Source organism: Myiozetetes cayanensis, unplaced genomic scaffold (assembly GCF_022539395.1).
Source record: "Myiozetetes cayanensis isolate MyiCay16 unplaced genomic scaffold, myiCay2020 scf2-11, whole genome shotgun sequence".
In the NCBI taxonomy this organism is placed as follows: Eukaryota; Metazoa; Chordata; class Aves; order Passeriformes; family Tyrannidae; genus Myiozetetes; species Myiozetetes cayanensis.
In genome coordinates, this window is record NW_026087411.1 from 70,476,243 (window position 1) to 70,490,277 (window position 14,035).

Genomic DNA, 14,035 nt, shown 5'->3' on the forward strand with positions numbered 1-14,035 from the left:
TGTCATCATTAAGAAAGGGCTAGATCTTGATTGCTTGTGCTCTTACCTACTTTAGTTTCCAGCAGGCTGTCCCAAACACTAAAAATCTGAGATTTTGGCCTAATATTGTATTCACATTCTGTCCAGATCAAGAAATTACCCTGCTAAGTGCTCTTTCTTATGTCACTGGCTTTCAGGGATGCAATTTACCTGCCCATCTTGGATTCCAGGAAGGTGTTGACTACTTTGTTGTTATTGTTTTTATCCTACAGAGAACAGACCCTTTCAGAAAGTTAATTTCTTCACATCCATACCTTATCTATCATCAAGCCCCAAAGCATTCCTGGCGTTCATGAGTGAGGCCTTATTTTGTCTGTGCAGTCACTGGTGTAAGTTACTGCTGCTGGAGGTGACCAGCTGACAACCATTTGACAGGTTGCTGACCAGCAACTGGAGCTCACTGACATATTACAACACACCTTTCTACTTGTTTCTCTCAACATCCCTGGAAATTATGGGAGGCACTTAGAATAGCAAGGGTAAATGCAGCTGGGGAACAGAGGATCCATCTCATTTATTTCCATAGCAGTACGTGCAAGCTCCAACAGAGTGGAGAGAGCAATGCCCACAATGGAAGTACAGCCTGCTGTCTTCCTCTGGGTGTTTGCTATGCTGAATCCCTTCACTTCTGCAAGGATCACCAAAATCCCCTATAAAAGCTTTCCAGGATCATGTCCTCTCAAGAATAATTTCTTTTAAAGGTAAAATATTAACTAGACATGTGTCTGCATCTGTAAACTTCTACACAATCAGAAAAACAAACACACCAAACCAAACCAAAACCCAAAAACCAACTATATAAAAGCACGCAAAAAACCCCAAACCAAAACCTCACAGATTTTAGCTATGCCTGAAGAAAACTAGAAATTATTTTAAATCCTACACTCAGCAGTCACCACTCCTGAGGCTGTGGAGAAGTACAGCCTGCTTGAACACAGCCATCAAGTAGCTGTTGGCATGAAAGAAGAATTGTCCTGGAGTGTGCTCCTGCTGCCTATTCTGGGCTACCTTCTTCCCTCTGGGCAGACTGGATGAACAAAAGTTATCTACTCCTACTGTCCAGCTTTCCTGCAGACACATACCTGCATGTGGCTGTCTAAACATATATAAGCAGAATAAAAATTCTGTGTGCTTCACAGTTCATTCAGCAAGTTGCCTGTGTTAGGGGAAGCATATGTTTAACGTCCCCAGTGCTTGTGGTTAGTCCTGAAATGCCTCTCCTAACCTGACAGTATTTTCCTGTAGTAATAGAAACACGAGCTTTTCATCCCAGTATGGTCTGACTCCCAGGTAACAAGCGAAGGCTCTTTACAGCACCTAAGTATTAAATATCCTGTTAGATGCCACAATGAAATTATTGTGACAATATCAGAAATTTCATTTTCCTCTGCGTGGTTACTTAAACAGTAAAAATCAGCAGTACTACGCACATCTCCTCACTGGTCTGTCTTCTCCATGAGAGCAGAGTATCGCTGCCATGCTTCACTTGTAACGTCCTGACACACCTGGTGAGAGACTAGCCTGGCTGAACAGAGAGCTTTGGCTGGATCTCAGGATAGAAAGGAGAGCTAATGACCTTTGGAAGAAGGGATAGGCAACTCTGGAGGACTACATGGATGTTCTGAAGTTATGCAAGGAGAAAACTGGAAGAAACTAGAATTTAATCTGGCTCCTGTCATGAAAGACATTAAATAATGTTTCTATAAATGCATTAGCAATAAAAGGTGGGCTAAGGAGAATCTGCATCATTTATTGGATGGATGCAGAGGGAAACGTAGTGACAAAGAAGGCTGAGGTACTTAATGCCTTTTTTGCCTCAGTCTTTAATAGTAAGACCAATTGTTCTGCAGGTACCCAGTCCCCTAATCAGTCCCTAATCCCCTAACAGGGACAGGGAGCAGTATGAAGCCCTCATAATTCAAGGAGAAATGGTCAGTGACCTGCTACCACTTAAGACATACAAGTCAATGGTGCTGAATGGAATCCACCCAAGGGTACTGAGAGAGCTCATGGAAGAGCTCACTGGGCCACTTTCAATCATTTACCAGCAGTCCTGCCTAACCAGAGACATCCCAGATGACTGGAGGGCACCCAGTGTGACACTCATCTTCGAGAAAGGTTGGAAGGTAGGATCTGGGAAACTACAGACCTGTCAGCCTGACCTCAGCGCTGGGGAAGGTCATGGTGCAGATCATCCTGAATGCCATCATATGGCACATGCAGGACAACCAGGGGATTGAGCCCAGCCAGCATGGCTTTGTGAAAGGCAGGTCCTGTTTGACAAACCTGATCTCCATCTGTGATAGTGATTTCTTGTTGTCTACCTGGACCTTAGTAAAGCTTTTGATGCCATTTCCCACAGCATTCTACTGGAGAAACTGGGTGCATGTGGTTTCGATGGGTACACTGTTCCACTGGGTAAAAACCTGGCTGGATGGCTGAGCCCAGAAAGTGCTGGTGAGTGGTGCCACGTCCATCTAGTGGCTGGTCACCAGTGGGGTTCCCCAGGGCTTAGTACTGGGGCCAGTCCTGTTCAATATCTTTATCAATGACCTGGAGAAGGGGATCAAGTGCTCCCTCACTAGTGCACGTCAAAGGCTGTGTTCAGCTTTGGACCCCTCACTACAAGAAAGACACTGAGGTGTGGGAGGGCAGTGGAGCTGGTGAAGGGTCTGGAACACAGGTCTTAATGAGGACCAACTGAGGGAGCTGGGATTGTTTAGCCTGGAGAAAAGGAGGCTTAGAAAGGAGGTTGTAGGACGTGGGGACTTGGTCTCTCCTCCCAGGTAACAAGCTACTGGACAAGAGGAAACAGCCTCAAGTTGCACCAGCAGAGTTTTAGATTGGACATTCAGAAGATTTCTTCACTGAAAGGGTTGTCAAGCATTGGAACAGGCTGTTCAGGGAAGTGGTGGAGTCACCATCCCTGGAGGTACTTAAATGACACGTAGATCTGGCACTTAAGGACATGATTTAGTGGTGGACTTGGCAGTGCTGGGTTAATGGTTGGACTCTATGATCCTGTCTCTTCCAACCTAAAATAGAATTCTGATTCTATGATTCTCTGTCATCATGAAGTTTCCTGCTTAGAAATACACCACTGCAATCAGTATCACCCTTATGTATTTTTGGTATAGCAGCTGTGGGGTTGATATTATTAACTAAGACTAGACTAGTAATGAAAAAGGAAACAATTTGACATAATTGGGGCTTTTAGCCCTAACTACTTCATGAATACAGAGATAAAACAAAGCCATTCTGCTTGTTGTGATGTCAGCTTTAATGTAATCTTTCTGATTAACAAAATTAGACAGCAGTTAAATAGTGATCAAATTAGTCTTTATTGATTCATTATTTATAAGAAACTGCCTGGAAATGTAAGTGTTGGATCTTTTACCAGCAAAAAGTGACAGGTTTATTGCATGATTATTGATGTACGCAGCAGAGGGAGATAACATTCTGACACAAGCCCTTAAAAAAGGGTACTGCAATTTTGTTTAACCAAAATTCATATTTAACAAAAAAATATGGTTTTCTGCAAAAATCTTATGCTACCACATGCAACCCCCTGTTACTTAAGTACATCCTGTTTGGGCACTTTTAAGTTTTTCCAACGCCTCAAAATTACTTTGTATTTTTCACTCTCCGTTTTTTCAGATAATTTTTTTAAGACTACCCGCATAACCACAGCAGTTCCTGTTTCTTTGTCTTCGCCTACTAAGAGATCCAGTGTGTCACCAACTTTCACCTGGAAACAGAAAGAGAAGACGAGTGATTATAAACATTCCTGGGGGAAAATAAATCCCCGCAATCTATATCCAATTTAATTTTTGTTCCTTTTTTCCATTTAATATTCTTATCTCGCAGGAGAGGAGGAAGGCAGCCAATACTACACCCTTATAGATCCTCCAGCTATAAACTTCTAGGAAAGCCAAGGCAATATGCAATTAAATGTCTCATGACCTTCCCTGCCAAAAGTTTCACCCTTCGTGTTACACAACCAACACCTAATTTGTGAAAAAGGTGTCATGTATGGGGGTTTTGTCCTGAAGTGTGCTTCCCACCAATCTTCTCTATCAACACAGACACAAAACAGCAAAATACAAAGTTCTCACTCCTGCCTTTAAAACAGTTTAAAGTGTTTTAAAGAACAGAGGGCTCACCAACTGCTTGTGCTCCTCTCAAAGGTCACAGAAGCAGCACACCTTTCGAAAACTAGCCTTAACTTTATGGGATCAGGAATCAAAACTTCTCATCATACTGCCCTTTGATGACCACCAAGGATCACCCTTATATAAAGTAAGGGTGGGCAGAAGTATGTTTGCCACTTTGAGCTCTGCTGTCAAAGGAGTATGGGGCCTGCAACCCTTCTGGCTCTTCTCCTAACTGGTCCTGAGTGCTCTATTACAGATACAATAACCTTCCCTGAGTTACCACACTTTCAAACCCTTTCTATCATCAAACTTTGCCTTCTTCACCAATATCTCAGATGTAATCATTTGTAATCCATCAGCCTCATGTATATACCATCACTTCTTTCAGCAACTTAAAACGTTCTGTCCTTGCTGCTTTCTCCTGACTTTCAGCCTTAGATTTTAATCTCCAACAACACAAGTCTCCTGTCTGCCTTAGGGAATAACGTTTAACCAGGGGAATCACAGTCACAAATACCCCTCCAAAGCTGGAATGGTGCTATGCATTCACATGTGCAGGGTGACTTAGAGGGAGAAGGTCATGCCTTAACTATTTTCTTGTACTGTATTAAAAGGATTTAAATTTTAAAAAGTCTTACAGTTCTACTTTTCTTCCACAGTTTTTCTCCATTCAGCCTGAGTTCGTTATTGTAGAACGCATCTTCTACTTTACTGAAGAAAAACAAGGTCTTATTGCAGTTACAGCATGCAGCAAATAAAATGCAATTGCTTTTCTGCAGATACACACCACCACTGAATATTCGCATGCAAGGCACATTTCCACAACTCTAATTTATGCATAAAGGACACCTTTTTTATAAGGTCAGTACAGACCTGAACTGGAAGAAAAAGTCTTTCACAGATATTAAATGAAATAATAGCACATAGTTGCTCTGTGCCAGAAAAGCTGTTTCTAAAGATCTGTCTCCTGAATACCCAATGAATAATGTACCCTTTCCTGCACCAGCCAGCTTAATAATTTTTAAGTGATCAAGTTATATTCTGTTCTAACAACATTGAAATACAAGGCTTCTGTAGGTTGCATTAAGATCAAACGCGTGACACGTTTACAGACTGCACATTTACCTGTTGGACCTGGTACATTAGGTCTGTATTTACCATCACCTATTTCTCCAGCCATTATTTTACTCCCTCAGTCTCAGATTAGATCCTTTTTGTATTACTCAGTATTTTGCATTTTCTTCATTTAAAAAAAACAAACAGTAACTGATAGAGAATGACTCCTCAGCAATCTTAGAAATACTGCAGACAGGAAAAAGCAAAGTCAGGCTGTTTCAAGGGAGGTAAGCTGAAACAAACAGGAACAGCCATACACCCAAAACATACATTTAGACAATCAAAACATCTACACCAAAAGAAAATCCAAAGACTGGGTTATTCCAGCAATAAAAGGTTATCAAAAGTCAAATTTCAGATGCATGACATCTTTCTTACCAGCAAGTTGTTTCTTCTGTACTTACTTTCTTGCCATGTCTAGACCAGCTTTCATGATCACATCATACCGAAGAGACTGCACTACTTTTTCAAGATCCTTGTAATCTTTTACTATGTTGGGGTCGTTTTCATATTCATCTTCCAAATCGCTTTCCTCTTCATCCTCTTCTTCCTCTTCCTCTTGTACAGTTTGTGTGCTCCTTCTAGAGCTTTTATTACTTTTGTTCCGCAGGGAAAATACTGATATATACTCTGGAGAAAGTCTTAGTGCGCTGAGTTTGACTGGGGAAAAACTGAAGCATCTTCTGTAGTTTACTGTGCTTGCTTGACAGCTACACAATATGCTTCTCCTCCAAGTGGGATACAGTCTATTTGAGGGGAACTTCTCCCACAGTCCGAACCAGACATTTAGTTTTCTGAAAGCAGTGATGGGGAGTCTGAAGCCAGTCATAGCATACCCTAAAATAAATCAAACATTCATATGTAAAAATGAGCAACTGCTTTGACTACTGGAAGGATTTCCCCACATATGGAAGAGTAGTTACTACAAAAAGACGATTATCTAGTTCCCTGTACAGCAGTGCACCACCTAAAAGCACAAGGCTTTAGGTGGTTTTATGATCTGCCTTTCTCATACACTATTCACCATTACAAAGAGCTAAAACACCAGATGAGAAACAAACAAACAAACAAACAAACAAAAAAAAACCAGTGGAAAACTCCTTTTCTGGTGTTCAATATTAAATGTCAAAACACATTGGTGGCACTTTCCTCCCTACATCTGAAATACAGTTCACAAAACAAACAGAAATTAAGTTAACGATGTCATAAAAAGCACAGGGAGATCTGTATCTCTCATGAGTCATTCTCAAGTTCCTGAACGCTGAAAGCAAGCAAACACAGAAAAGCCAAAAAGCTGCTTAAGTTCAGTTTCTGTTTGGGCCACAACACTGCTGTGTGGCAGAAAGCTGCACAGTGTCCCCTGTTTCTCCAAATGGTAGCTGGCACCACGGCAGAGTTTGGGAGAAATAACACAGTTCTGTGTACTGGTACAGGGCAGACGCCAGCAACAGCAGCCTCATGGGCAAGCTCCCCGGCGCTGCTCCCCTCCGGAGCCATTCCCAACCTGGGACGAGTCGGTGGAAACAACCCACAAAACCCCCGATGTCTTTCAACGCCCTGAGAACATGATTTACAGTCCTTACTGCGTAAGGGTGCTGCGCTGGCTTTTATTATGGTCTATAGTCTTATATCCGTGGAAATACGTGTTTCTCCATGAGACCGGAGTTTTCCCCACACCCAAATGACCTCTGCTGAAACGTGAAATGAGGCGGTTTTTGTGGTTGCGGAAAAAGCCCTGATCAACGAGGGCAATTACTGGCCAAAAAAAAAAAATAACCACACCACCTCCCCTCTTTTTTTTTTTTTTTTTTAATTTAAATGTAAGACATATAGCTCAAATTCTAGGATGGTACAATCCTCGCAGAAGACATCCGCCTCTCCTTAATTCGCGGACAAATTCCTTGAGCAGTTACATGAGCGTGCAAATAATTATTATTATTATTGCTTATTTTTAGCGCTCGACCTTAGCTTGTTCCCCGCTGGCGAGCGGGTACAAGCGGCCCAAGGAAGGCCGTGAGGAAGGGTGCCCCCTCTGCCTCGTTAGAGCCCTCGGGCGGGCAGAGCCTCACCCACCACCCTCTGCCCGGGCGGGCCCCTGACCCGCCGCCGGGGCGCTCGGGGCCCGGGCCGGGCAGCTCCGCCTTCCCTGCCCGCTGCCCCGGGCGGACCGGGCCGCACAGGCCCCACCGCCGCCGGAGGGGCCGCGCCGGCCCCGCCGCGCCCCGGCCCCGCCACCTCGGAGCGCGGCGCGCCCGCCCCGGCGCTGCCGCGGGGCGGCCCGGCGGGCACGGCCTTACCTGGGAGCCGCGGGCGCCTCGGGCCCCGCCGCCGCTGCCGTCCCCGCGCCGCCGCTCGCCGGCCGGAGGCGGAGCCGGCGCAGCCCGGCGGACCACACGATTCCTGAGTCTCTCCAGTGACGGAGAGTTCGCAGCCTCCTGAGCAGCCCGTTCGGTGCAGGGTCACCCCGCACACTCAAGAAGTTCTTCCTCGTGGTCAGGTGGAACTTCCCGTGCATCAGTTTCTGCCATCGCCTCGTGTCCTAGTTAGTGGTTGGCACCACCGAGGGGAGCCCGGCTCCATCTTCTCGGCGGCACTCCTCTGATATTCGGCGGTGTCTCTCCCCTTCTCCTCCCCGTGCCCGCCGGTTCGGGAGCGGAGGCCGGAGGGGACTGGCGGAGAGGCGGAGGGCGGTGGGTACCCTGCCGTCCCCTCATCAGCCCCGGCACGGGAGAGCCCCAGGAGGAGCCCCCTGCGCTCCAACCTCTGACCCTCCTCGGCCGGGAGACCTGCCCAGCCACCGCTGCTCTGCCGCCTCACCGTCAAGCCTCCGAGCTGGTTCCCTTTTTATTTTTTCCCGGTTTTCTAGGGATTTTTCCCCCCTGTGTTTTCAGACCCTCATGCTGCGCCCACATGCCTAAAACAGAAAACAGTGGAAATGCTAGATTCCCGACCACAGATTAATTTGAAAGGCTTGGTCAGCATGACAGTGTAATCCAAACCCCACTGTGGCCTGGGTTCCCTCTTATCTTTCTTTCCTTCACACTACATCTCCCTCTTTCACTCCCCATCTAATTACCGATGGTAATTCCTTCTCTTCGGAGTTCAGAAACTAGGAGAGGTCCATTCCTTCTTCTACCTTCTCCCAGATTTCTCTCTGCCGTGCAACAGCTGCACCCCTCTCTTGGTGCTTCTGAATGCTCCGATTGCTTAGCGTTTGGGGAATTCTCTGTATACTAACAAGCGGGTAGAAAATACATCCCTGCCAGATTGGCAGCATCTTGCCCTGAAGTAAATGGCTGCACAAGGTCGAGGGTAATTCTGGCAGATGAAGCAGCTCCTTAGCTTTACAGTTCTGCTTTAAAATGCTCCTGACAGATCAACCCTCCCTTGAAAGATTATCGGCAAATCTGAAAAGTGATGTAACTGTGGAGCTACTGCTGCACAGCAGCTGTGCAATGAGCACATTATAAGTGATTGCTTAATTTTACACCTGTATAAATTTTGCCATAAAATGTTTGAATGGGAGGTTTTTATGTCAGGGGTATTTTGTAATGGAGTAAGTCATTGACAAAGCTATTTCCCCTCCCTAGAAACCTCACTGGGAAGGAAGCTTTGAATGTCTTTATGTCTTTATCTTGAATGTTCTGGTGCCTCGCTATGAGACGTTCTGACCAATATCAATTGGGAGTATAAGTGCTAACTTTTTAGCACTTTTCCCCTATATGTCTTAAAATATATATACATATTTACTGAGGGGAAAAAAAAAGTCAGTAAGAGTAACTTTCTTGCATTCATGGTGGCACGTAGTGAGTCAGAACAGAAATTAATGTCTAGAACAGCAGGGAATCCCTGAGCAGAAATGTTACCTCCTCTATGGGGGAAAAAAAACCCACAGAAAACTGAGCGAAAACCACCCGAAACCTAGCTTTCCATACACCCCATTCTTTTCAGATCTCTTGGAATTTGATTTGTCTCATGTAAGATAAAAGCCATGATCTAACGTTGATAAGAGTGAAGTTAACTTACTCTTAGTAAAGAAAGGTTAATCACGCATTATATATTTTATTGTTCCTTCATATTGAAAGGCAAGGTAAAGAATGTGCCTAAAATCACTCTATCTTCTACGTTTTCAAGTATGATGATACAGTGGCATCTTACAAAAGCAGAAATTAATCAGCCACAGAGCAAATGTGACTTGGATGTCATGAACAGGCATCATTCATCTGATTTATCTCATCATTGCACAACCCCAAACAGGGACATCTTGCTTCATTTCCTAGTCCAGCTATGTGGGTGACTGTTCTAGTTTTACTAGCTAGAAGGTGCACCATGTTATTATTATGTCTCAGCCATGAAAGCAGATGCTTACCGAGCGGTTGTTTTCAGGATTCATTCAGACTGGGACCACAGAGGAACTTCAGTGTCCCTCGGATCTTACTGTTAGATTCTCTCCATACCACAGAGCGCAGGGGCCATGAAACCCCTAGCACAAGATTTGTACTACAGTTGTGTGAGGGCTTGGGAACTTCCAACCTGAGTCAGTTAAGCGCATTTTTTAATTTAAAAAAATGCAAAAAAAAGTTAATAATCAATAATTCTTCTTTAATTATATGGAACTGTAATTATAACCAAAACATTCTGACAGGGTGAAGACCTCAGTGTAATTTTTCTCTTCTCCCGGTTTGCCATTAGATGGCAGTGAAAAGCTCCTCTCAAAGCTTCCACGGGCTCAGGCTTCCTTTGCAAGAGGCTTTGCTCAACCACAGACCGGTCATACCTATTTCTGAGAAGGATGTTCTTTAAGCTGCTTTCAGGTCATTTGATTTTTTTTTTTTTTTTTTAAATCATATGACACCTCAGCAACATACAGTCGAATGTTTCAGCTTTGGTAAGAAACAGTGATCATTCATCTCTGGCAGATTAGTGGCAGTCTAATTTTTTTTTTTAATTAATTAGTCTGACCAAGAGTTATTCTTCTTCCCAGAGCTATTCTCATAGAAATGCTTCTTCTTCTTTTTTTTTTTTTTCAGTAGAGTCATCTTCTCTCTAGGAAGGGTAATTCCTGTCTTGTTTATAATTTTCTTGTTGTGTATTTCCATATACTCCCTTTGACATTCACTCACAAGAAGGCTAGTCTTTTAGGTTTGGCTACTCAGAGGGAAAATTCTCAATAGCTTTTGACCTGTGTGTTGGGTTCTGTAACTGGGAATTCCCTCCCCATTGCTTGGGGTTTTTTGTTGCCTTTATTTTCCTGCAAGGTCTGTCAGGAACAGGCTCCCCAGGGAACTGGTCACAGCACCAAGATTGACAGAGTTCAAGAAGCTTTTGGACAATACCCCCAGGCACAAGGTGATGTCTTGGGGATGGTCCTGTGCATGGCCAGGAGTTGGACTCGATGATCCTTATGGGTCCCTTCCAACTCGGCGTATTCTGTAATTCTGTAAAGTGACAGCAGTAGATCTGCTGACACTCATTGCCTCTCAAAGTAAAGAGCACCATGTTGCCATTCAAGCCCTGTGAGTAGCTCTGACTAACATTCTGCAATGCACATCTCACCAGATTACTTGTCACTGCAGATTTAGCTTCAGCATTGTGTTGTTGAGACCACATGCCTTTTAAGTTGCACCGCTTATTTCAAGGTGTACTGAGAAGGTAATTGGGCAGTGGTTTATGCATGTTTATGCTGCCTGGGAAAACACAGTGTCCCCATGTGAGCATCGCCTTTAAGTTTGTCCATATTCATTTGAATAATGAGTTCCCTGACTGCTAATTCACCTCCTCCAGTGTTACACCTATTGTAATTGCATGGATATTCTCTTTTCTTAGTCCATAGTCTAGCAACAATTCCCCTAGCTGGTTAGTTGTATCAGGTCTGTGACTTAATAATCTTACCAACTCTTTCTCTAAAGCCCCTCTCTGAAAAATAATCTTTCGTGCAGGAGAGGCTCTCTTTCTAGCCCTTCCAGTGCTGCCTTTCCAGTTGGCACTCTGCTCTAAACTACCCTTTTCTCACACATTTGCCCATATAATCTACTGTGCTAGTTTTTACTATAAAACAGTGTGCTTATTCTCTTTAGGATACCTTTAATGTATCCAGCTGTTATATACACTGAAACTTGGCTCTGTTTCTCTGTACTTACCAACTCTTCGTGTTGTTGTTTCATCTCTTGCAATAACAACCGCATTATGAACTTCTCTCCATTTTTTCTTGCAGCCACTTTGGCATCCTGCACAAAGAATCTCTTTCCAGAAGCAAGCAAGATTTCACGAAGCACCTTTGATTGCAGCCTACTTATTCCTTGAAAACTCATCTTAGACATTAAAGATGGAGTAAGGTAAGGTGGAGGAGTTTCAGGTATTGTTGTGTGTATTTTGTGTATTGCTAAAGTAGCGTTCTCTTTTTTTTTGTTCCTGTCCTTTTCACTACCTGACTAATTTGGCTTTTGTCTGCCTGCTGTCTTTTACAGTAGAAGGCTACATTGAGTCATAAGAAGAAAGAAGGAAAGTGCAGACTGCTCTGATCAGCACTGCAGAAGCAATAGAGGGCACCCTAATCAGTCAGAGCAGGGCGACCCACCTAAACCAGAAATACATAGCTGCCTTGCCATTGAAAACTGGTGTTACATCACTGGGTAAGCAAATGAGAGAAAAACAGTGAGTAAGTAACTTCAGTCAGTCTGGTATTAAATCCAGCTACACTAAAATTAAAGGCTCTACAGTTCCACTGCTTATTCTTAAATTTCCCAGTTTGGTCAGAGGCTTACAATGAGATTTGTTTGGTTGTTTCCCCCTCGCTTTCTTGTTTGCCACTTCTCTAAAACATGATTTTCTTTTGTAGGAAAAGTTAATATACTCTTTCCTAAAAAGAGCTTTGAGACTTTCTTTGCTTTGTAGTGGATGTGCTCAGGCCCTGCTGGTGTTGGTTGCTGCTCTAGGATTTATCTTGTTACCACTAACAGCGGGTGGCAAATAAAAAGGAAAAGCAACCAATTAAGCAGTCATTCTTTTAACCTTATTTATTAGCCATAAAACAATGTAGTCCATGAGCAAATGTTAATTAGTTTGAATTATTTGTTTACTTCTGTGTTGCCTCTGTATTCTCCTCAGATTAATGACTTTAGTATTTAGGAAATTATGTTCTCTTCTCTAATTGATAGTAAATAGTCTAATATATACACAGGAGAAAGGCTGTGCAAAGTACTTCAGCTTCCATTGTGATTAAGGAACAAAGTTGTCTTGATTAGCATTTATAAACATTATTGCATTAGGAAAGAAAAATTTAACTACTGGTGTCAATACACCTTTGAGATATATATATATATATGTAAAGAAATAATGTAAATGAAGGTGCAATAGGGAGGGATAGAATGTCAGAATAAGCATATTACTTGGTGTCAATGCTATCTCATCCTTTCATGGTGTCCAGCTCCAGAGGTATAAAAGATGTGTAAATTGCACAGTGGAAGATCTGGGATGATCTGTCTCCCATGGAAGTGTGTCCTTGCAACACTAGCTGTCTAAACTCTGGGAGTTCTCATCACTCTGTGACTACCCCTTCTCTGCTCCTCTCCTAATGATACCCGTGATGCAGCATTCACCATCTGAAAGATACATGAAGTCTTAACACTCTTAGTGACACATGATACATGTTTCATTAGTTCATCTTTTCAAATCCTAGACTGGTCCATTTTTCTATTGTGAAATGGGAAGAAGAGCTGATCTACCTTCTAGAATTTGGCCATTTATACACATTTTAATCATATTTGCTCTTATTTTGGCTTATAAAATAAACAGTTCCAACTTAATATCTTCCTGTTTATCAGATTTCTTGATGGTTCATTCTCATTATTTTGTTGTCTCTGCCTGTCCCGTACTCAAATTAGAAATTACCTAGAAAATGTTACTAAAGAATAAGCCTTTCAGGATGCCATCCAGGAGTCATGACTAGGAGTGAATTTTGAAACTGAGAACTCTGTATGGTAGCTTGCCTTTTCATGTAGACTATCTTTTTGATAACCATGTGTAAAAATCTGCCCTGTCAAGTGGCAAAGAGAAGGCAGCAAATAAAGATAAAAAATAAATTACAAAAATCAACAACCCCCAGACAAACAAAAAAAAGCAAAACAAAACCAAAAACAAAACCAAGCAAACAATAACAAATAAAAAAGGGAATCAGAAGCATACTAGATTCAAATTGCAAGGTACAGATGTTCAGCACTTCTTAAAAGAAGGTAAAGGCTTCCATTGCCACCAGAAAAAAAAAAAAAAAGCTTCACATGCAGGGCTGAAAACATAGGTCTTGAAAAGTGTCAGGTGTAGAAGAAATCCCATCAGTCATAAACTAATGGTAGTGGTTAAAATGACTAATAAGGATGTAGAGGTTTTCAGTGTATGTTTTTTTGTTTGGAAAAAAGCCCAATGAAGTAGCAGTATAGGATGAGGATAACTAACTTTTTATCCATTGGTAAGAGAAGTAATGCAAAAAATCATATCCAGTGGGAGAAATCACAGGCTTACAGAGCTAGTGCTCAGGCTAATGGTGAGAAGAACTTGGTTGCACTACTTGCAATTACTAATAAGTCATGATAGAAGAAAAATTCAAGGAGATGGGAAAAGTGCTAACATTGCATTATTGCTCAAGACCTGGAGTGAGATGATCTCAAAATTGCATCAGACCACAAACATTATGAAGCTGATGAAGGGAAAAAAAAAAAAAAGACAAATTT

The 14,035-nt window shown here is 42.8% G+C and overlaps 1 protein-coding gene across 1 annotated transcript; it reads right to left on the reverse strand.

The window, feature by feature from the left end:
• Positions 1 to 3,361: 3,361 nt before the first annotated feature.
• MTRES1 (mitochondrial transcription rescue factor 1) lies at positions 3,362 to 7,688 on the reverse strand. The gene is made up of 4 exons (XM_050316343.1): positions 7,607 to 7,688; positions 5,714 to 6,146; positions 4,832 to 4,904; positions 3,362 to 3,787 (listed from the first exon to the last, which is right to left on the reverse strand). Exons 2-4 carry the CDS (start codon positions 6,136 to 6,138, stop codon positions 3,611 to 3,613), a joined length of 675 nt encoding a protein of 224 aa, XP_050172300.1. The 5' UTR covers positions 6,139 to 6,146; positions 7,607 to 7,688; the 3' UTR covers positions 3,362 to 3,610.
• Positions 7,689 to 14,035: the final 6,347 nt, after the last annotated feature.